The sequence below is a fragment of the Melitaea cinxia genome, chromosome Z (genome assembly GCF_905220565.1).
Source record: "Melitaea cinxia chromosome Z, ilMelCinx1.1, whole genome shotgun sequence".
NCBI lineage: Eukaryota > Metazoa > Arthropoda > Insecta > Lepidoptera > Nymphalidae > Melitaea > Melitaea cinxia.
In genome coordinates this window covers 5,499,440-5,524,045 of record NC_059424.1, presented here as the reverse complement: position 1 = coordinate 5,524,045, position 24,606 = coordinate 5,499,440, and the positions used below count along the sequence as shown (strand labels likewise).

Here is a 24,606-nt window from a genome sequence, read left to right as displayed (position 1 = left end):
TGAAATGCGACGTTGCCAGTTTTCTAGTAGGTGTGATCATCTATCGTTAACTTAAGAAATAATTCTATTACGCTCGTTGAAATTTTAACATGTAACGGTCATAGGAACACCTCCAATTTTTCATCTTATAATAGCTCTCTTAATGAGTTGCAACATATATTATATTTAGGCTTTTAACATTTTAATTATTGACGACGTAGCACATCATCAGAATAATAATATAATAAATAATTATTTATCGTTGTGTCCATTTGTTATAAGTATTCTTTGACGGTTCGCAGGTTATGTCCACTTTCCTGCGAACCGTCAAAGAATAATAATAAATAATGTTCCCTTATCCTGCCACGGATACTTTCTGTACATTGAAGATATTTAAAAAAAGTGATACGGTCTATGAATACAGGTTACTGAATCGAACATTTTTTTTTTATATGTTTGTATGTGTCGTTGTGTCTTCATCACGTCAAAACAGCTAAACTGATTTCAAGTAATTTTAGAACATGGGTAACTGGGCATCCAAGAATACGAGGATATTATTTTTTCTTCTTCGCTGACGAATCTTATAGGTTAATTAAGTTTTATAGCCACAAATAGTTGTGCTGCCTGCTTTTACAAACAACATATTATTATCATTTTCAATATAAAAATGTCTCATGGCTAAAATATTTTTTATACAGACTAAATAGTCTAACTACTTAACTCTGTTTCACTAGAATGATTTACCTAAGTCGTCGTCTGGCAAATTTAAACGTCGTCAAATAATATTTACTTATAAAATATAAAGTATATCTTTTAAGTAGGTTTCTAATTTTTTTTTAAGTGGATAACAATAGTTTATTAAACATTATACATATTTACAATTCACAACTTAAGAACTAAATATTTACAGATAGTTTTGGTATAAATCATGTCCGCATGGAATCGTGTCAAGAATGCTGACAGCATTTTCTCGTTGAATCGCTATGCCGATTCTCTGGGCAAAAAAATGCACCAGCCCTCTTGTCACCAGTGGACGCAATAAGGCGAGGAGTTATCTCATTTAAAAAAAAATTTAGCACTGCTACTCCAAGGTCCAAGTGTTTCGACTGCAAATGGCACAAAGATGTAATTTGAAATTAATGACGAATACTTGTGCCGTTTAGTCGTTTCAGCTTTTTCCGCTGTGGCTCCCGCTTTTAAGGCTGTTTCCCTGACATGAGAAGGAGCAAGTGCGTCAACGCAGGTTGCGTCCCACAAAAGCGCCCGTCCCCTTTCCCAGGGAACCAACGTCAATCCATCAGGTCTCTTGCCATCATTGCGACTAATTCCAGTAGGCTCGATAAGAGCAGGAACGTCGATGGTGGCAAGAGCTTTTTTATGGTATCGTTTAGGGAACCGTGGCGGGAAAACCTACCTGAACTCTTGTTACAGGAAAGGCCGTGTAGTCCGAAAGAATCGACCTCTTTTCCGCACGGAGATCTGTGTTCAAAGCACAGTGGAGCTCCCAACCGGAGACCGAGAGCAATTCTAAAACTTTCATTGTCTAAAAGTGTCCCAAAGTTTTTTGACGGCATTGCGTGTAGCCTGGATTGGGTCAAAAGCCAGAACAGCTGCAAAAAAACTTCGTATCCTTAATAACAGTATGCGTCAAACTAACGTCCGTATATGTGTTACGTATTGCGTAGCCCTTACCTTATATACGGACGTCGTAAATCTGTATACCTACTATTCGAACCACTACATATTCGACGTCCATGACCAAACCGTCACTAAACAAAAAACACAAATTTTCAGTAGGGGCGCTCAGTAACCAAATAAAAAATCATTGCAAAAATGTATTAAATGTAACAGAACCTTTGTTTTTTCAGATTCAAAGACTGCTACCCAGCCTGGCTTCCATATTCATGCAAAAAAGTATAGATAATGTATATCTAATATATAAAATTCTCGTGTCGCGGTGTTTGTAGTTAAACTCCTCCGAAACGGCTTGACCGATTCTCATTAAATTTTTTATGCATATTGGGTAGGTATGAGAATCGAACAACATCTATTTTTCATCCCCCTAAATGTTAAGGGTAGTCCACCCCTAAATTTAATTTTTAATTTTTAGATAAATTATTTTATTTTTTATTTTATTATGATTTGGCGTTGAAAAATACATACAACCCTATGTTTTCACCCTTCTACCACCAACCCCTATTTTAAAATAGCGTTTAACGGCAAGACAACGTTTGCCGGGTCAGCTAGTTAACTTATAGAAATATTTTTATTTTTATGACAAAATAGTGTCACTTTTCCGTTTAATATGTAAATTCAATTCGTAAATTCGTTAAAGCCTCACTTTTTCCTTTTAAGTGTACTTTTATTTTATTTTACTACTTAAGCAGTATTTTGCAACCGAGCGTCAAATAAGCAGCGACACGTGCGTAGCAACTTCGGCAAACTGTTTTTAAATGATTTGTTTTGACTTAATTGAATATTTCAAAACCTTCAAATACAGTCAGTTTGGCAACGTCGCAATAGGACGTCAAATAATCGGTTGTATCGGAAGAGTTCTAGCAGAGTATACGCTCTGTCGATATACGCGCTAGACTAGCGCTGCACCGTTGGTGCGGAATTTCGCGGAAGTTTTAGTTATACAAATGCAAATGTCTCAACGATTTTTTGCCTTCCGGCGATTTTTGTTGTACAGGTAGCTAGAGCCAAAAGGACTAATGGGACATCGATTAAAAAAGTGGCGTCCGATATGCGGACGTCTAAAGGAGGTGGACGCCAGTTTAGATGCATTTCGGCCCATGTGGGACGCCTAATTATTAGCAGGATGTATATATATACATATATATATATATATATATATATATATATATATGTTGTATATATATATATATATATATTCATACATACATACAACATATTTATTATGAAAATGTCTATGTGTAAAAAAGAGATAGATGTTCAACGCCTTGGTCTATATAATCTTAAGATCTCAATTTGTTAGATTTGATTTGATTTGTCTTATTTTTTACATTTTTTTATGCGTCGGAGGAAATAATAATGCATCATTTATAACGAAGACAATGTTTGGAATTGAATTTATGATAAGATAATTTAACTGGTATTTGACAAACGTCAGGGGTTCGTACCGAATGAATCGAGATGCGTCAACACAGTTGCAAACCCGCTAACAACCTCCCGTTGATACTAAGTATAAATCATATTGCTCAATATAAGTAGATATTATCAAACGATCCGTAGCGGTCGGCAGAGTTTAAATATAATCTCTATGAACAAGTTATTGTCGAAAATTCCGACAGATTATAGAATCGTCGGACAACAGACAATTCTTCTTCATTTCAAAATGGAACTAGGTACATGAAATAAATCAAATACGTAACGACGTACCTATTTGGTAAGTTTTAAAAGAGGAATATTTTTGAGAAGAATCAGCTCAGCCTATTGCAGTCCACTGCTGGACATAGGCCTCCCCAAGTTCGCGCCAGACATCCCGGTTTTCCGCGATCCTCATCCAGCCTACACCGGCAATCTTACGTAGACAGTCGGTCCAACGGGCCGGAGAACGTCCCACACTGCGTTTGCCAAGACGCAGTCTCCACTCCAGGACCCGTCTGCTCCAACGGCCATCGGTCCTGCGACACAAATGACCAGCCCACTGCCACTTCAACTTGCTAATTCTGTGGGCTATGTCGGTTACTTTCGTTCTCTCTCGGATAGTCTCATTTTTAATCCTATCTTTGAGAGAAAGCCCAAGCATAGCCCGTTACATTGCACGTTGAGCGACTTTAAACTTGTGCACCAGTCCCTTCGTCAGTGTCCACGTCTCGGCTCCGTATGTTTATATGTTAACACAGGCAGGACGCATTGCTCGAAGACTTTTGTCTTCAAGCATTGAGAAGATTATGTATAAAAATAATGTCGACGTGAAAACATTCGTATCGTTGCACGAAAGATATATGTATTAATTAAAAACTACTTTTTCATATTATAAAGTGACGCAATAGTAAAAAACAAGACATTAAATTAATAAAAATATATCTTCTGTTCTTCTAGTTCGAAAACATAAATATTTTGTTTTTTTTTTGCCTATTTAAATACCAAACTACTTATAATATAAACTTGATTTTTTTTACGAAGAGTATGTTGACCACAAGTTTTGATCACTGAGTTTGTAAATAGTTTTAGAAAGTCACTTTTTATTTTATCTATGAAAAGTTATTGGAAAACTTACAATAAATATGATAGGATTAGAACTAGCCGAAGTATGTATTTTTCATAAAAAATTAACGAATATTAGCGAATTTAAAACTAATTTATTAAATACTAGCTGTGCTCGCAACTTCGTCCGCGTGGAATTGAACAAAATAGTTATTGTTTAGTTTGCAGTTATAAAATAAAAAAAATCTGTAGTAAAAGTAGCCTAAGTTACTCCTTATTACATCAGCTATCTGCCAGTGAAAGTCCGGTCAAAATCGGTCCAGCCGTTTCAGAGATTAGCCGGAACAAACAGAGAGACAGACAGATAGACAAAAATATTAGTTAGTATATTGTACCGTGTATACATCCATATGCATTTAGTAAAGAGTGGTTATTTTAATATTACAACCGACACTCCAATTTTATTTATTTGTATAGATTAACTAACACGATTGCATGTTTTGTTTCGTTACGTCGTCTAAAAGTTAAGACATTTCTTTTCTTTTAAAAGCATATAATATTATAATGATAATACGATAAACATAATATCAGTATCTGTTACTAATAAGTACGCATGAGAATATTTGTTTATGTGATATTGCGGTATCACAGAAAAACTGCTGCACATTAATATATAACTGTACTTTGTTGCACTAATAAAAATAATATACAGAAAATTTCACGTGAAGTTGATAGCAAAGGTGAACTTATCCCTAGAAGAGATCTCTTCCAGTCAACCAATGGTCATGAGAGTGTCATATAGCGGGGAACTCAGTGCAAGAAATAACAACGTAAAGAAAATAGCTAAATAACTGTAATATATTACATACTTACAAGTATAAATAGATACACTTACATATATATATATATATATATATATATATATATATATATATATATATAAAAAAAACTGTTTACCAGTTCGCAAAGTTTTATAGGTATAATAAATTATTTCACAAACGAATTACATAATGTGTAACGATGTTTTATTTTATTATAAAACTGTTTATTGATACGTTCATAGATCTCCGAACGCGTCTACTAAATTTCGTTTTTTTACGTAGGTATTCAGATTTTATAACTTCTATTTAAATTTGCATTGAACGTTTTTTCACATGATTTATTCATTAGATAGCTATGTTTACATAATTAGTCTTGAATAGCGTAGTCATTATTTTTATACACCATTGTCAGTAGTAAACATAATATTAAAAAGGTAAAACAAAAATACAGTGTTTTTCAATCGTATTATTTAACTAGCTACTGCCTGCAACTACGTCCGCGTTGAATAGTTACTTGAAAAAAAAACCCGATTTTAAAACATTCTTCATTAGTGTTCCGTTTCTATTGATCTTAGCGTGATGATATATAGCCTATAGCCTTCCTCGATAAATGAGTTATCTAACACTGAAATAATTTTTCAAATCGGACCAGTAGTTTCTGAGATTAGCGCGTTCAAACCAACAAACAAACAAACTCTTAAGCTTTATAATATTAGCATAGATTATTACATATTTCATATTAGCATATGAAAAATTAAAATGCTATAGAATCGTTGGTATCAGATTCATTCGATTAACAAATACAATTAGGTACTTACATAAACACTTGCATACATAATGTTGGCGAAATAGCTAACTTCAATTGTTTCAATATCGTTAAAAATATATAAAACCGAATAAATTTCACGGTGCGTGAAATAATGAATTAGTTATAAAATTATGAATTGAAGATGAAATTTGTCTTATCATTTTGTTATGTAATTGACATTATTTAACATAGTAATTAAGTAAGGTTTGTTGTTTTATTCTTTTTCTTGTTTATTTTATTGTGTGCAGAAAAAAATGTTTTCAATGAATGATGTCTCTTAAACTTCTTGATGATGATGAAACTTGGGAGTTCTGTTGAATTATTATTGGAAACTGAATAAATATGGAAGAGAACAAATATATAAGTAACAGTGGCGTAGCGTGCTTTTAAGGGGCCCTGTATCAAATTTAGTTAGGGGCGCACAAAAGAAACAAAAATGCTTGCATTAAATAAAACAAATATTTATTTATTTATTTATTTGTACAAAAATCCACGAACAAAAGCCAATTTCGGATTTTACATTACTTAAATTACACAGTTAAGGTAGACAAAGTTGAGTTGAGGTAGTAAAACACAGTTACAATAAAAATGAGAAATATATAAAATGTATAATATCTATGGTCAATAATGTGTAGATGTGTATGTGTAATTTTGTGAGTGTGTATACCTGTGTGTTTGTATGTAAGTGGGTGTGGGTATGGATATGTGACTGTGTAGATTATTCATACGTGCTAGCAAGTTTCTCTATTACAACCCTTTTAAAGGAACTTCTAGATGTGGAAAAAAGGTCAATCTCAAAAAACAACTTGTTATATTGTCGTGGCAGTCGACATCTTATTGAATTCCTGCTATAGTTTGAGCCACAAAGGGGAATGTGAAAGAGATTCGTGTGCCTAGTACGTCTGCTAGGAGTATAAAACTGTAACATATCTAACGTTAACTGAATGCAATTAAGAGAATTAGAACAGATGTCATGTAATAATATCATATCCGCTACGTTACGGCGATCTTCCAAGGTGGTAATTTTATAATGAGCACATGAGGTATCATATTTCGAATTCCTATGTCCAGTGCGAAAATTTAAATATTGAACAAATTTACGTTGAATTTTTTCCAAAACCTGAACATATGTTACATACTAGGGATTCCATACGGAAGAACAATAATCCAGGAGACTTCGAACATAGCAATAATAAAGCAATTTTATTGTATTTATGTTATTAAATTCTCTCGAGACCCGCATCACAAATTCCAGGGCTTTATAGATTTTATCTCGTATGCAGTCTATGTGTGCAGGGAAAGTCATTTTTTGACCCAACGTGACGCCCAGGTCAACAACAGAAGAAACCTTCTTGATTGTAGCAGCTTCAAATTTGTAGGTACCACAATAGTCGGTTCTATTGCGTGAAAAAGTAATGTGAGTACATTTACTTACATTTATAGTTATACGGTTTTCCCTACAATATTTGCTAGTCTATATAAATCATCTTGAAGTAATAAACAGTCTTCAATTGACTGTATTCTCTTGTAAAATTTGGCGTCATTGGCATATAAAATGAATTTAGAGTTCTGGATACAATTGCCTAAATCATATATGTATAGAGTACAACAAAGGCCCAAGCAGCGATCCCTGAGGAACCCCGGTATCAATCGTAATATAATTAGATTTGCTACTGCCAACGACAACTGCTTGAGATCGATTGGTAATATAAGATTTGAACCACCGATGCAAATCTCCACAAATACCTAAAGAAAATAGCTTCGGAAGAAGTATGACATGATCCACGTGATCGAAGGCCTTTTCAAAGTCTGTATAAATTACATCAACCTGAAAGCGATCACTCATACTTTGTAATATTTCATTTGTGAAGACCGATAGATTGGTGAGAGTAGAACGACCCTTAGTGAACCCGTGCTGTTCCTGTTTATTGACTATAAATTATCACTTCCTACTAGAAATTGGGAATCCAATTAAAATAAAAATTTTTTTGCTTTAACACCTCTGTAGCCCGGCTGATACAGAGGTAGCTACGCCCCTGATAACTAACTAATATTGGTTTATTTTAGGAATTTAAAAATACGTATCTTCTTAATATCACTACATAGTATAAAACAAAGTCGCTTTCTCTGTCCCTGCACATGTATCTATTGTACGCTTAGATCTTTAAAACTACGCAACGGATTCTGATGCGGTTTTTTTTAATAGATAGATTGATTCAAGAGGAAGGTTTATATGTATAATAACATCCATTAAATAGTGGAGAAATACTGTTATTTTTGAGTTTTCTAATGTTATGTCGTAAATAATTATTTTTTTTTCGCTTAAATTGCAAACGCAGGCTGAACCCTACGAGATTTATCAAAATAATGTACTAAGTATTGTACACATTGAAAAGGTCTACAGAAAACTCCGCGATGGTATATACCTATCTCTTATGGATATCCCACAATAACATTTTTTTGTCATTTACTTGTTACGACAAATAATGGCTAATTTTCGAAGCGATTTTAACCAATACAGCATTAATCCTTATCCAATTAAATACCTTAAATATATTTTTTATTTAATATAGATCTATATGGCCCTTTACAGCATATGATTTAAATGGATATTTTCGAAGATATTACAGATTTAAAAATCGCGGTACGTAGCGTTTGCGGCGGTTCCGGCCGGCTTTTACGCTAAGTTAACGCGTGCGGGCCACGGGCAGTAATGAATATATCAAAACTACTGGATCGATTTTAATCATTTTTTCAGTGAATGTCATAGGCTATAATTATATTTTATACCCGTGCGAAGCCGGAGCGGTCCGCTAGTACTTATATAAATTACTGGATGGACTCCTAAACTACTTAACCGATTTTAATCAAATTTGCACACCGTATGCAGATTGGTCCAACTTGAAAGATAGGCTATATTTTATTTCGATATAAATATACTTATATTGTATTTTTAAAAAAATAAGGCGGTACGAAGTTCGCCAGGTCAGTTGTGTAAATAATTGTGACGTTATTAAGTGACGTTTTTGATGCACGATATATAGTCTCATCAGCTACAAGTTCAGTCCTATTATTACACATATTAATTAATTTATTTACCTTACACGAAGCCCACGACATTATTATTTACGACATTAAAAATTTCGTTTGTCTCTTTTATTTTTTCGTAAAACATTTTATGCACTTTCTAATTTAAGACAAGAAAGGACACCTCAATAAATAAATATTTAAATAAATAAAGAATTGTAAAAAAATCATTCTGCCGTTATATTCTGAGCCGCCAGCTTAAGTTTTCTTGTCTCTACAGTCAAAAATGTGTATTGTAATGAAAAAGCTTAATGATATTCGCTCGCTGCAGTAAATCAAGGAGACACGGCTGTTGTTATCGCTCAATGAAAAAACGTCACTGAGCAATACCAGTGTCGAAACTGCCTTTCATCGGACGCAATAAAATTATATTCGTTGCCGTTTCGACAGAGGACTGTCGGTGCCCACTCACATTTCGATTTTTTTTTTGAATTTGCTCTTTAACAAACGACATACAACTTTTTTTGCGAAAATATTCAAAAATAGATATTAATCACTTTTTATTGAATGAGAGTATCTTGTTGTTTGAGAGCTTCAGTGATTGACATTTCAGAGTCTCGTGAGTAGACGCGGTTAAGTTGACGTAAATTAGTCCATATCAAATTTCTGCACACTCATTATAAGTTTACAGAATTTTAAGTGAAACGCCAATATACATTATTTATGAAATCGTCAGTACCCATGGACCTAACTTGTAGTTTTGGTTTGGCTCGATTACAGTTCACATATTAACTCGTGCAAGCCGATAGACGACAACAATTAAAGTCATCTAACGTTTTTTAATGACACGTATTCGAATTCAAGGAAGTTTTTTTTTATGAATGGAAATTAAATTTATAGCAATAATAATTGTGTATGCTCTCATCGTTTTGACTTCAATTACATCGACAAGTAATACAAAGTAGATAGACGAAAAAATAGTCAAGCAAATACGCGTTATCAAATATTACTCAAAAAGTTATAATCAGATCTCGATGAAATTTAAATGTGATAAACATTAGCTTTCGATTAAATTAAAAATCATCAAAATGGGTACACCCAATACAAAGTTATGCGGTATAATACAACGTAGGTCGACGAAAAAATTGTCAAGTAAAAACGCATTATTATTAGATATAACTCAAAAAGTAGTTGTTAGATCTTAAATACATTTTAATGAGACCAAATGATACGCACTACATTTCGATAAAAAAAATTTATCGAAATCGGTCTACCCAGTCAAAAGTTCTGAAACATACATTAAAAAAAATACAATCGAAGTGCGAACCTCCTCCTTTTTTGGAAGTCGGTTAACAAACTATCCAGTAATACCCGATTCATCTACCAAAGTTCAAATAAATACATTACCTTTTTTGGATATAAAAAGCAAAAACATCATTTTAATAATTAACATATATTATATTATTATATTTTTTATATTAAAATTGTACAAACCGGATTTCACAACAAAAGAGAAAAAAAAATATCGTTTATTAAAAGAAATGACTTGATATTTTTATTACACTTAAAACTATTTAATTCTTTAACCGACTTCCAAAAATGGAGTTCTAAAATTTCATGCTTCTAAAATGCGATATGACAGATAAGAAGAGTAAAAATTACATCAAGACAAAAAAAATACATTTAATTATTTATTTATTTTTAACAAATACATCGGGATTTAAAAGCATAGGGTATTTATGCAAAAATAAGACGGAATTTTATACGAAACGACAATGATTTTGATGTGAGTGATTTACTTCAATTTCAAAAATGCTGATCAAACGTCTATGGAACAAGTTTAAAGCTTCTAACAGCAAAAATAAAGGATTTCGAAAGAAATTTCATCCACCATCCATTTTCACTCATTTACTCGTAAGGTTAGACTTTTCACAAAACCTGAAACAAGTCTGAACTCATTCTTAATTAGTAGTGCAGATCTAAAAATTAGATGTTTTCAGTTTCAAAAATGAAGAATTTATCATTAAATATTTCATCACTATTTCATCCATTTAAGAGTAGATAGAAGGGGATGCTGTGTGGTTACGGCATTAAAGAATATAGCCTCTTCCCGTGGGTGTCGTAAGAGGCGGCTAAGGGATAACAAAGTTCCACTACCACCTTGGAACTTATATAGTCGACCGATGGCGGGATAACCATCCAACTGCTGTATGACAAATAGAAACTTTCAACCCCTATTTGACGCCTTTAGAGGTATATTTTTTATTATTAGATGTCTATTACAAAAAATTTCTATTATTTGTAGCACGAAAAATGATATTTTGTTCGATTCCTTGGAGCCCCTTAATGAGCCAGCCCTGACACAAAATCCACTCTTAGCGAACGCTTACTAGCTTTTAACTATCTCCCTGCGAAATTTCAAGCTTGTAGCACAAAAAATGAAGCACTTTTGTAAAAACTTGTTGAAATAAGAGTTTACCTCTTTAATGCTCTAATCGCAAAATCCTTTCTTAGAGGATGTCTATTAACTATTAAGTATCTCCTTACCATTATTAACTATTAACTGTATCCTTGTAAAATTAAAAAATGTAGTTACATTTTTTTTACTACAATTTTATAAAAATATTCGAAAGCTCTTAGACCTTTTTAGTATAGCCCTCTCGCAAAATCCGTTATTGGTGGACGTCTACAAACTACGAAACACCGCTTTGTCAAATTTTAAATTAATAGTACAAAAAAAACCTCCTTGTTGCGAAACTGCGTTCTTAGAAGACCTTCACTAATTATTATGAACTATTTTTAATACATACGTAACTGTAACGTACGTCATACGTAATTGTAATAGCCCTTAGACCCCTTTAATCCGGCTAATATGATGAAGATGTTTAAATATGATGATAATTATAAACTACTTTTCTACCAAATTTCATCTTGAAAATGAGGTAAATGGTATTTGGGTTGAGAGAATAATTAACAACAAACAAAGCTTGGGGCTAAGCTATGGGCTTTAAGTAATAGCAAGAATAAAATTAGTAGTAAAGTATTTCAAGAATAAGAAAAATTGGTACAAACGCTGTTAGAAAGTTACCTCGTGGGATTCGTAAAACGTAAAACAATGACAGTTATTATACAAACATTTGTAGTTTTAATATATGTACATATAAATGAATGTTTGTCTGTATGTCCTTTATAGAATCGTCAACGTGTCATGATCTTCAGCAAAGTGTTGTGCATGAGCCCACAAAGGTTTCTAAATTGGTACGACCAAAAAAAAAAAAAGCGTAACAACGCGAGCAGCGTACAGCTAGTAAGTAAATAAAATGAGTATAAAATATTTTGTAATATGTAAATAGTCTAAGTGTAGCAATAAAAAGTAAAAATTTTATCTTCATTTTCTAAACTGTCGTGGCATTAGGTACTTCAACATTTTACAATTTTGATTTATAAATTAATAATAAATAAATATCTTATAACATACACACACGGTCATCTGTTTCTAAAGTCAGAAGTTTAATGCTTGGGTTATAGGTAACAACTGACTGTTATAGCTAAATATATATTTTGATAATAAATATAAACATAAAATCCTCCATTAGGATTCGATTCTGCCTAGTGTTCCTTTAAAGCTTTTTGGCTTAAGAATCTTCCTATATGTTGCGGTGTGGTTGTTTTGTAGCCTCAGAAACAATAATCAAAAAAATAAATTCCACTAACAATAGGAACAATTCCCTCGTCAACTTTCGAACTACTGCACCAAATTGGATTTTTTTTGTGTTTCCTTATTTTTAGAATAAGGCTTGTATATGAGAAAATTCGGTATGTTGACGACAAAAAAACATGGCGGTACGAAGTTTGGCGGGTCAGCTATCTACGAGCATGCAAATAAATAAAATTGGAGTGTCTGTTTGTATTATTAAACTAACCGCTTTTTACTAAATGCATATGGATGTATATACACCATAAATATACCAAAATAACTTTTTTTTTTTTTAATTTTTATCAGTCTGTCTGTTTGTTCCGGCTAATCTTTGAAACGGCTGGGCCGATTTTGACAAGACTTTCCCTGGCAGATAGCTGATGTAATAAGGAGTAGCTCAGGCTACTTTTATTTTAGAAATATATTTATTTTATAACTGTCTTCGAACTGAACAATAACTTTTTATTAAATTCCACGCGGACAAAGAAACGGGCACAGCTAGTTTTAAAATATAGTTTTAAGTAAATATTACTTTCACCTAACACTAATTGTGTCGCAAACGACTCCACTCCCAGTCCACTCGCTGACTGCACCTAGCAGGTTACGTTCAATGGTAAACTATATGTATATTGCCATAAGTAGGCTTCCGCCCTGCAATCGGGTTAAATTACGTAAACCAAAATTCACTTGGTTCAGATCACGAATATACGCTTTATTTCTTTTACGAAAAGCTAGAAATTTAAAAACATCTCAGACATGCTGATTTAGCCATACCTAAATATTAATATTTATTTATTGATCATTCCACGTGTGAAGGCGTTTTTATATTGTCTCCAATTCTACAATATAGGTATACAAAAGCACACTAAACTCAGGCATAACGATGTCGAAGAATACCCAAGTACAATATAGGTATAAGTTCATGATTTTTACCCGATAGCAACGACAACATATCGCTACCACGTACTATCCGTAATGAATCGTGGTATAAAATTATGTATGCATGTGATGTAATTGGTTTATCATAAATGTGTGTGCAGCGCAGTATTTTAACCTCGCCACGCGACTACCTCTGCGCTGTGCGTGAGTTATTGAAATTTAAATGTCTTTCATTTATAAATATTAATCTATCATAGTATTAAAAAGTAGTTTATGTATTTCGATTAGCATAAAAAGTTTATTGACGTAGGTATTATCTACGTCGACAATAAAAAGGTTATTTCTACTAAATATAAACTTTCTGCTTTGTATTAGTAATATCTTATAGTGACATAACACAGTTTAACTCTTTATTGAAGAGGGCAAAGCAAGAAATAGTTTTCTCAAAATTCGAAGCAGCCCGAAGGCTCGCTGGATCAACTAACTACGGAAGATTACCGGTGTAGGCTGAATGAGGATTGCGGAAAACCGGGATGTTTTCGCGAATTTGGGGAACTTTTAGTCCAGTGGACTGCAATAGGCACATAGGAAGTGATATCTGATAATAGCTTTTGAGGCTTTGATGTTGTATTTTAGTATAAAAAGCAATCGTAACGATCAAAGTAAACCTGTTTTCGCAGTTGACGACTTTTTTATATAAATCTATAATAAGTATATTATAATTTTTATGTAATCTAATATATAAAATTCTCGTGTCGCGGTGTTTGTAGTTAATCTCCTCCGAAATGGCTTGACCGATTCTCATGAAATTTTGTGTGCATATCGGGTAAGTCTGAGAATCGAACAACATCTATTTTTCATATCCCTTAGTTATGGGGGGGGGGGGGGGTGTTAAGGGGGTAAATAAAATATTATGAAATTTTGTGTGCATATCGGGTAAGTCTGAAAATCAGCCAACATCTATTTTTCATTCCCCTAAGTTATGGGGAATTAAGAAGGTTAATAAAATATATGGCAAAACAACGTTTGCAGGGTCAGCTAGTATATTATAAAAATGTATTAAGTTGATATGACGACGAAAAATAATTCATTTTATTTGTTTTCTACTTATCTGATATTGACATACATTTTTTTTATTAACTTTATTTTATAAGATCGTATTATAATAGATAAAGTTATCTTTTACAAATAAATTATACTAATTTACAATTTCACATTTAAGTGAGTAGCATAAATGTTTACGGAATTATTTCAAATAATATTGCTCAAAAGTCAAGAAGGTGATATTTGCTTCACATTTTACATTTGTTATGTACTACAATTAGCAAATATACTATTACATATTATGTTACTTGATTAAGGTGAAAATTAATACCCTGCGGCTTACCACCGCTAACCGGCTAGGAAGAAAGGTTTCTGGCCCTTTGAACTTCTTTTAATAGTACCAGGTCACATTATCGAGGTGACTTCAATTTGATTCATAGTCCTCTATGAAATCGTACCTAATATAGATATTAGTCATCTCTACCTAATCCTCTACCTATTGCATTAAGTTACGAGAAGTATTTCAATAAGAAAAAAATATTGCGAAAGGTAAAGCAGTTATAGTTTCTGTGATAATTATTGTTTTTTTTTTTTTGTATCGCAGGGGAACCCATTTACGGGTGATGTTCAGGAGTCCCGTTTAGGCAGTCTTAGACCGTATGTCGGTTATAGCACTTAGGGGAATACCGACCAAACCCCTGCGGGAGCCAGATAATTGTTGTGCCATAGAGCCTATCAGTATAAAATAGGTAAAATGAGCATAATAAATATATGTATTATTAGTAGGTAGAAATTTGGATTTTTTTAATTTTTGGACCATATATTGGTTGTGATTAATAAAGTAAAAATAACACACTACATATTATACTGGGCACTTAGAGCCATTTAGAATATCTATATTTATGTAACGATATATTAATAGATGTGTTTTGTGTAAAAAAAAAACTTAAAATTAAGGTACAGGTTGTAAAAATTATTGACTTTGTTAACTTTGCTATTTAAAATATGGTCTATCAAAGGTTAGCAAGATCACTAAATTAGACACATTAATAGTGGCTAGTTGGACGTTAATGTCTTTTGGCATGTGATCGTACCTACAACGTTACCTAAATCTGTGTCTCAGTCGACGTCCTTGTTACAGATACGTACATAAACATATGTAAAAGACAAGTGGCCAGAACGATCGACATTGTAATACGCCCAGACTCTCTTCCTGTATGAGCGTACGTCGACATTGACATTTAGGCGGAACAGAGTAGGTACCAACTAATTGAATAGCTTATTAAGATCGTGCGAAGGGGATGCCACTAGTCGAAAAGGCCGCTTGTTCTGAAATATATCGTTCTTTATTAACCCAAGATGCCTCGGCATACATTCGCCTACATGATTAGTGTCCTTGTCCGACCGTACTACGTTCCCTTCGGAAACTTAAATGAATCTACCATGTCCTTTATAATGAACTTTGTTTAGGGTTTCTCTTATTCATAGTTAAAATACAGATTTTCTAGATAAAGAACATTTTTTCATTAGTTATAAGTAACATTGACCAGGGCTAACTTATCGTTATTGACACGCGCGTTTAGTTTTATGTAGTACACTAATAAAAATAACACTTGACCTTGATCTCATTTCAAATATTACTTACAATTACAATCAAACACACTGATTCATAGATCTGAGAGCTTAACAACAATTTCGGAAAATTCCCAGTTACTTTTAATTAAATTCAAAGTAATTTGATTACAACGTAATTGGTAATGGTTTATTTGTCTGTATAAATATTCTTAAGTTCCTCTGTTTAAATTTCTGATATAAAAAAAAAACTTATCCTTTTGCGTATTTAAATTTCAAAGATTAAAAGATATAAAAAATATCATATTCAAGGTTATAAAAAAGGAAATTAATGAATAATTAATCCAGTCATCATCATTCTAAGTCTCAAGATGCGTGTATGGTGAGGAGACTTTCTATGTATATTAAACCGTCTTATTATTTAATTATAAGACTAAGAATCAACAAAATGTATTGAAATTTGATTATTTTACAAAGTAATTTGTGTACTAGGTATATCAAGGAAGTGAATGTGGCCATGACTGTGTTTCCCTATCGTGTTCGAAGTTAATATTTCATATTATACATGTTGTTTCTGTCAAGTCAATGGTTAAACTATAACAACAGTAAAGAATTCGCGAGTGTACGGATAATGGAAAGCGAAGAGATGCGCGCGGCATGCGGCTAGGAAATCTGCTCTTGATTACACACAACACGCAATTTTAATCACGACAGCTAAATCACTAAATAAAATTAAATACTGTTTTAAACAAAATCTAAATACAACAGCGATAAATATGAGTTCAAATGTCAACGCATCATCACTAAGCTTATTTAAATAATTGTGTTTGCAGGCAAACGAAAAAAAACCGACTTCAATTACATCGACAAGTAATACAACGTAGATCGACGAAAAAATAGTCAAGTAACTACGCGTTATCAAAGGTTACTCAAAAATTAATTATCAGATCTCGATAAAATTTAAATGTGACCACATGATAAACATCAACTTCTGATTAATTTAAAAATTATCAATATCGGTACACCCAGTATAAAGTTATGCGGATTTTCGAGAGTTTTCCTCGATTTCTCTGAGGTCCTATCATCAAATCCTGGTTTCCTTATCTTGGTACAAAACTAGGGATATCTCCTTTCCAACAAAAAAAGAATTATAAAAATCAATACATCCAGTAAAAAGTTATGTGGTATAATACAACGTAGGTCGACGAAAAAAGCGTCAAGTGAAAACGCATTATTAGATATAACTCGAAAAGTAATTGTTAGATCTCAAATAAATTTAAATGGGACCAATTGACACACACAACCTTTCGAAAAAATACGGTCGATTTGAGAACCTCCTCCTTTTTTGGAAGTTGGTTAAAAAGGGTGTGTGTGTACTTATGAACGCACGTAAGAAGTTATACTCCATTGTCTAAGAAATTCACGTTTCTAATATCTTTTTCGCTGACTAGCTAACTACAGGTGTTAGTTTTACGTGACGGTGTGCGCGCACATTCATTGGCTAACTAGCTTCACGTTGCTAGCCTCTTCATCGTTGACTAAATAGCTTCAGGGTGTCAGTTTTTCGTGACAGTGTGCGCGCGCATTCATTGGTTAGCAACTTCACGTTGCTAATATCTTATTCGTTGACTAACTTCTGGGTGTCAGTTTTTCGTAATGGTGTGCGCGCGCATCGTAAATATTTACTCTCAGTATTTTTCCCTAACGCCAAATGAAGTATAACTTCAAAAACAACAAATTATACAAACAAAATTTAAACAATGTATAATTTAAGTATTGATTATTAAATTTAATTATTGATTATTAAATAATTATTATTAAATTTAATTACTGATTATTAAATTATCTAGCCGTCAATTTGATGTCAACTTCAAAAAATTTCTCACTATATTTTATTTTTATATTTCTTTATTAAATTGACATCAAATTGTATAAAAAAATTCCGAGAATATTGGAATTATATATAAACTAGCTGACCTGGCGAACTTCGTATCACCTTATTTTTTCCTGAAATATAATAATAACATATCAAAATAAAATATAGCCTATCTTTTAAGTTGGATCGAACTGCACATGGTGTGCGAATTTTATTATAATCGGTTAAGTGGTTTAGGAGTCCATTGAGGACAAACATTGTGACACGAGATTTATATATATTAAGGCCTGAGCGAGGCAGCCGGCTGCCCTACAACGGGTCTCCGTGCTCGCGACGCAAAGCAGCAACGCCTTCATAATGACTTTGTGTGTGTGTTTTTTTTTATGTGTACATTGTTTAGTGCAATATTATTTCAAATAGTTTTGAACCAACAAATGTATCTCAACTGGAACTTTTCACTTATCCCGAATACACTAACGGAAGGTTGTTTAGAGGCCGCAAAGGCTTAAAATTTCACACCACCCGTGGCCACAGCGATCCATTAGTGTATTCATTACCATATTCATACTTCATCAACCGTAACCAGTGATAATAGTTCGGTTCCATTTGAAAAATTTATTTTGAAATATCACCAAATATCCCGGTAGTTAAACGAATTCCTAGAGGAGCGAGGATGTCTCTAGCTAGATCTCTATCAGCTGTGATTAAAAAATGTATTTCGGACACTGATTCGGCTTGGCAAAATCTTTTTTTGTTTTCCAACAAATATTTATATTTTGATAAAACCATTTTATTTTTTTTGTTATCGCAGGGGAACCCATTTACGGGTGATATCCAGGACGCCCGGGTAGGCAGTCCTAGACCGTATGTCGGCTTCAACACTTGGGGGTGCACTACCGACCAAACCCCTGCGGGAGCCTTCAGTCGCTTTAATTGGAGGGTCCCGGATCTGCAGGCAACAGGATCCTTCCAGCGATCGGCTGGCCTCGGCGAAAAGGCCGGACTTCTCCTCCATGGGGACTGTCCGGCTCACCTCTGAACAATCCCGACGACGCCGAGTCTAGCAGGACCGGGTTCCCATCCCGGCCCGACACGAGCACAGAGGCGTTACTGGCGCATTAGGTAGCGCCTCCTACGTACCCCCGATTCAACATCAGTTCACGCGGCTCGTATTTTTTTTAAAGTAGTAAGGCTGAAGTTCTGCTGAAAGTTGATGTAAAGAATGTTTTCAATTCTTAAGACAGAGTAACCTTGCTTAACGAAGTTTCATTACATCTTCCTGAAATTCACCCTTATGTTTGGCAGTGTTACAGTTCACCATCTCAACTAATTTTTGGCGAAAATACAATTTTTTCTAATGTCGGCGTTCAGCAAGGAGACCCATTAGGTCTGTCTCTTTTTAGTCTAGGTATCCACAAATGCATTTTGAATTGAATTAGTCGCGATGATGGCAAGAGATCTGATGGATTGACGTTGGTTCCCTCGGAAAGGGGACGGGCGCTTTTGTGAGACGGAATCGTCGTTGACACACTTACTCCGTCGCATGTCAGGGAAACAGCCTTAAAAGCGGGAGCCGCAGCGGAAAAAGCTGAAACGACTAAACGGCACAAATATTCGTCACTAATTCCAAATTACATCTTTGTGCCATTTGCGGTCGAAACACTTGACACCTGTGAGTAGCAGTGCAAAATTTTTTTTAAATCAGATAACTCCTCGCCTTATTGCCTCCACTGGTGGGTGACAAGAGGGCCGATGCATTTTTTGCCCAGAGAATCGGCATAGCGATTCAACGGGGAAATGTTGCCAGCATTCTTGGCACAATTCCACGCGGACATGATTTGTACCAAACTATCTGTAAATATTTAGTGCTTAAGTTGTGAATTGTAAATATGTATAATGTTTGATTATTAAATTATATATTGGACGATAAATACACGATAATAACGTCTTTTAAATTATTTAATGTGTTGTAATAACTTTGCTCGCGACTTCTTGCTGACTTCAGTACACATCGACAAGTAATATAACGTAGGTAGGCGAAAATATAATCAATTATATGCGCGCTATTAAATAAATCAAAAATTCCTCAAAATATATCGATCACATTTAAATAGGACTACATGAAAAGTATCAGCACCCTATAAAAAAAACTCCCAGTGGTAAGTTATGAGGTAACACACTCATATCAGAAAATACGAGGTCGAATTTGAGCCTCCTTCTTTTTTGGAATCGGTTAAATTACATCAAGATACAATTTTGCCTACAATAAAGATTTTTTTTTAGTTTTTCTTCGATATATTTTTTAAATAATTTTGCGAAACAATTGATATATAATATTTCAATTATCTATATAATGAAACAAATTACAAGGTCTTTTTTTTATTTTCACTTCAACAGTTCGAGTGCGACTGCAGTATATTGTAATTTTGATATTATTATATTCTATACATTGTAGTCGGTAGCGTATCAACAAGGGCTAACATTAAAAATAGGTATGACTTTGGTATTCATTCAACCGCATTGGTACAGCTAGCTACTCCTACTTCACAAGTATTTCTGTGGAAACTGCAATTTAATGGTGACGTAACCTCATTGATATTGTTACATTTGATTTAAATTCATTATTGCTCTCTCTAAAAGATATTGACATTATCTCCCTTCGCTATTTCGTTCATATAACGAAGAATAATCAAGCATCGTATTTGTTTTATCTTAATATATATAAATCTCGTGTCACAATGTTTGTCCTCAATGGACTCCTAAACTACTTAACCGATTTTAGTCAAATTTGCACACCGTGTGCAGTTTGATCCAACTTAAAAGATAGGCTATATTTTATTTTGATATATTATGTTATTATTATATTTCAGAAAAAAATAAGGTGATACGAAGTTCGCCAGGTCAGCTAGTATATATATATATTAGATGTGGCCGCGACTTCGTCCGCGTGGAATTTCACAAAAAAGTTATTTTTCAGTTCGCAGAGTTATAAATAAAAATAAATTTCTAAAATAAAAGTAGTCTTAAAGTAATTAGTAGTAAAGTCTTATAATAAAAAATAATTTCTATTTGGATTCAATAATATGGGTAAGTTAAAAATGCATATTCATAAAGTTACTGAAGTATGGTATTATATCATATTAGCCTTTAAGTGTTTAGCATAGCCTCTAATTATTTTAAAGATAAAATTCAAATGCGATTTAAAATTGTTTCTTCACTATTACTATTCAATATAATAAAATCAAACGTCGTAAGGAACGGTAAACTGCTGAAGTAGTATGAAACTAAAAACTGTAAAAGCATTCTATCCAAAAACGGCTTAGAAAAGTCTGCGTCATGCTGCGGTTCTGAGGAAAATCGGATATAGAGCCTTTTTTTTTTTGAAAGCTGCAAGTTTTCTCAAACCTTTTCCTTTACGGCCGTGGGAACAGATAAAATAAAATAATTTTAAGTAACATGAGACTTGTTTCACCGGTTTTTATGACAGTTAAAAATTAATTCTAAGTTATCTACAGAGGCGTTATTTTAAATGTCAAAATTAAAATATTTACTCCCGTTAAATTAAAGTGGAATATGTTAGGTACTGTTTTTTGTCCAACTAAACAAATACATAATTACCTCTTTTTAGTAAGAATCTTAGATTGTTATCAAAAAGAAGTAATTATTTGCTTTTGTGTCCTAACATTTACTTATTTGTATTGTACAATTTGTATTGTATAATTTAAAAATGCTAAACTTTAAATGATCCCGATTTTGTAGTGTATTCGCGTTAAGAAGACAGTGGCTCAGGCAACTTAACGAATTAAATCTGGTGCTTCTTTTATTATTTTTATAAATTTAAATCAGGCTACATTGCATTGTGTTTTCTAGAGTTACTATTCTTTAAAAGTATAAAAACGTGTCTAGACATAAACATGTAATAATTTAATAATTAAATTTCATATTAATAATTTATAATAATACCTAGGTACATTTATTTCTGGTTTTAGGAAGCAGATTGTTCGTGGAATCGTGGCGTTTACATCGTCACTTTTGCTTTAAATGTCGAAACAAAAATACTTACAATGTTTTACAATACCCATGACTACATTTTGTTCCAATTCAGTGACAAAAAAGAGTATAATTTTTTTTTTTTTTTTTTATATCACTAGTTCGGCAACCAAGCGTACGGCTCACCTGATGGTAAGCGATTACCGTAGCTTATAGACGCCTGCAACACCAGAAGCATCGCAAGCGCGTTGCCGACCCACTCCCCAATCCCCCCCAGGAGCTCTGGTCACCTTACTCACCAACAGGAACACAATACTGTTTGAAAACAGTATTATTTTGCTGTGATCTTCTGTAAGGTCGAGGTACTTCCCCAATCGGGCTGATCCATATTTTGAGCAGGGATTCCTGCTGTGCCCTACCTCAGTTAAAAATTAAGCATTAGTTAATTTAAGCATTAGATAATTCAATTAATGAAATATTATTTTGGAATATTCAGACATTAATGACTCAGAGATTGTATTTTTGAAAGGAAACAAAAAATATATATAAATCAAGTTACGGATAATATTAATAGCTACGCTTAAAGTGAATGGTCTACATCCATATTCAATTTATTACGTTATATACTGTGAGACATTACGTTTATACTTATATCAATGTGTGAATTACATTTTTTATAAAACCTTATTATAAATACTAGATCTTACTCAAAACTTTAATAGATGTCAGTCGAAAATGATTAAAATCTCTATTTAAACTCCTAAAATATGAGTTTGAATAATTAAATCTTTATAATTACAAAAAAGAAAATTAAAAGCAAAAACTAGAGATCTCAAAGATATTGAAAATACTTAAATTAACTTTATATTGACGTATTGCGACTTATTTTCGGCAGATTTCACTGAAAAAATTTACATTTTGACTGATATTTAAGTAACTTTTAAGGCTGTTTTATTGTTACAAATTACGAACATTACAAAATATAATTCAACAATATATTTCATAGGCCTATTAGTTAACTCTAAAAAGTGGCAGTCATTGCTGCGTTTGGTTGAAAAAACTAGAAAGACCGTATACCAAATTTTAATAACAAATTATCAGATTTGTAAAGAAATAAATTAAATTGAAATGTCAAAATAAGTCATAACGAAGTCGTGCGTAGCAGGTAATGTAAGACAATAACTTGCAAACAACATAAATTGGTACTATTTATTATGCAAAAATAAAAATAAAATTTGTAAGCAGATACGAATCACGATTATTACATAGTTCACATAGAAACAAGTAAGTTAAGAAGTAAATAATGATCAACAAAAGATTTTATAAAATGCTCACTACTATTTGATTTGTTAGTTGCAATGCTCTGTAAAATATAAAAGTAGTAAATAGGGCGATTTTCTGCCTTAAAACTCAGCTGAGGTGTTTGTAATTCATCATGATCCTTATTTATTAAGATTTGTTAAGATTTTGTCTCCCTTTTTAGAAAAAACTTCACAATTACTCGCTTTATAAAGTAATTGATATAAGCGATAAAATTGCTTGCTCTATCGGCATCCACAACAAAAAAATTTAAGCTATTTAAAAAGGAAGGTTATTTTTTCCTCAAATCAAAGCGGGGGAAACCGCGGGGTCCAGCTAGTAATTCATTCACGCACCTATTATAGGTCAAGTCGTACACGATCGAGAGGCTGTGGAATGGCCATTATGTTTTAAGACGCTATAAAAGATAATTTTCAAAATGCTTTTAAAATATAAGTTAGATCAGATTTTCCAAGGCTACGATAGTGTGTCAATAGCCGTCAAAATAAATGTTTAGTTATAATATCCATAACACTATGGTAAGATCAAGTTTTCTCAAAAATATAAATTTAATGAAAATTCGTATTTAATAAATAAATCGAAGAAGACTGCTACATTGTAATAAGCTTAATTGAAAGCCATTAATTCTGATCAAAGATGAACTTTAAAAGTTGCTATGACACATTTACAGATAACTATGTACAGAGTAGGTAAACTCAAAACAAATTATGTGCAAATATTTGAAAGACCTTCGCCGCCGTCCTTTGTCGTTTTACGCTGCTATTAATAATATCAATTTCGTTCATTAAATGGGATGAAAGGGTTTTGCGGGAAGTTGCTAACTGAGATTCGAACTAACCTGTTTCTAACGGAAGAACGGGATGAAATTGTAAAGTTCCTTTGGGGCAATCGAGTTGCCGAAGAGGGCGCGGGAGAAGGCGCAGGCTGAGACGTCCGCGGCAGACGGGTCCCCGCCGCCGTCGCGCCTGCCGCCAGCACCACCACCAACCACCACCTGTACATCACGGGAACGGGCACGAACGCGACACGACTTACAGTCACGCTAGCGAGTTACCGACTCGCCGTGAGCTACTCGCCTCCAACCACCTTCACTTTTGTTGTGCCTCGATCTACAACGCCACCGGCGGCCGCGCGCCCCACTACGATGAAAGCGAAGGCTTTCACTACTATTCGTATGCGGTCGGTCGACGGGCCAGCTGCTATGCCAATCCTTAAACTAGATAACGTCCTTTCATAATAATTCTCTCACTGGGGTAGTCTGTACACCGTATTGGCTCACTTCGCAATCTCGAGATTCGATCGCAACGATTACAAAAACGGCGGTAGGTGTGAATGGTTGGAGTTTAAAAATCAGACTTCGAAAATTCACGAGACAATTTTCGAGCTCAATTGCCTTGACGCAACTTTATGAGACCGGACA

The 24,606-nt window shown here is 33.5% G+C and overlaps 1 protein-coding gene across 2 annotated transcripts in view; it reads right to left on the bottom strand.

The window, feature by feature from the left end:
• LOC123668723 (angiopoietin-related protein 2) overlaps positions 1-24,281 on the bottom strand; it is a 90,742-nt gene extending 66,461 nt beyond the window's left edge. For both annotated transcript variants that reach the window (XM_045602420.1, XM_045602419.1), the window contains exon 1: positions 24,025-24,281. In XM_045602420.1, coding sequence (XP_045458376.1) covers positions 24,025-24,188 — 164 coding nt within the window. In that variant the 5' untranslated portion in view covers positions 24,189-24,281. The remainder of the gene's footprint in view (positions 1-24,024) is intronic.
• Positions 24,282-24,606: the final 325 nt, after the last annotated feature.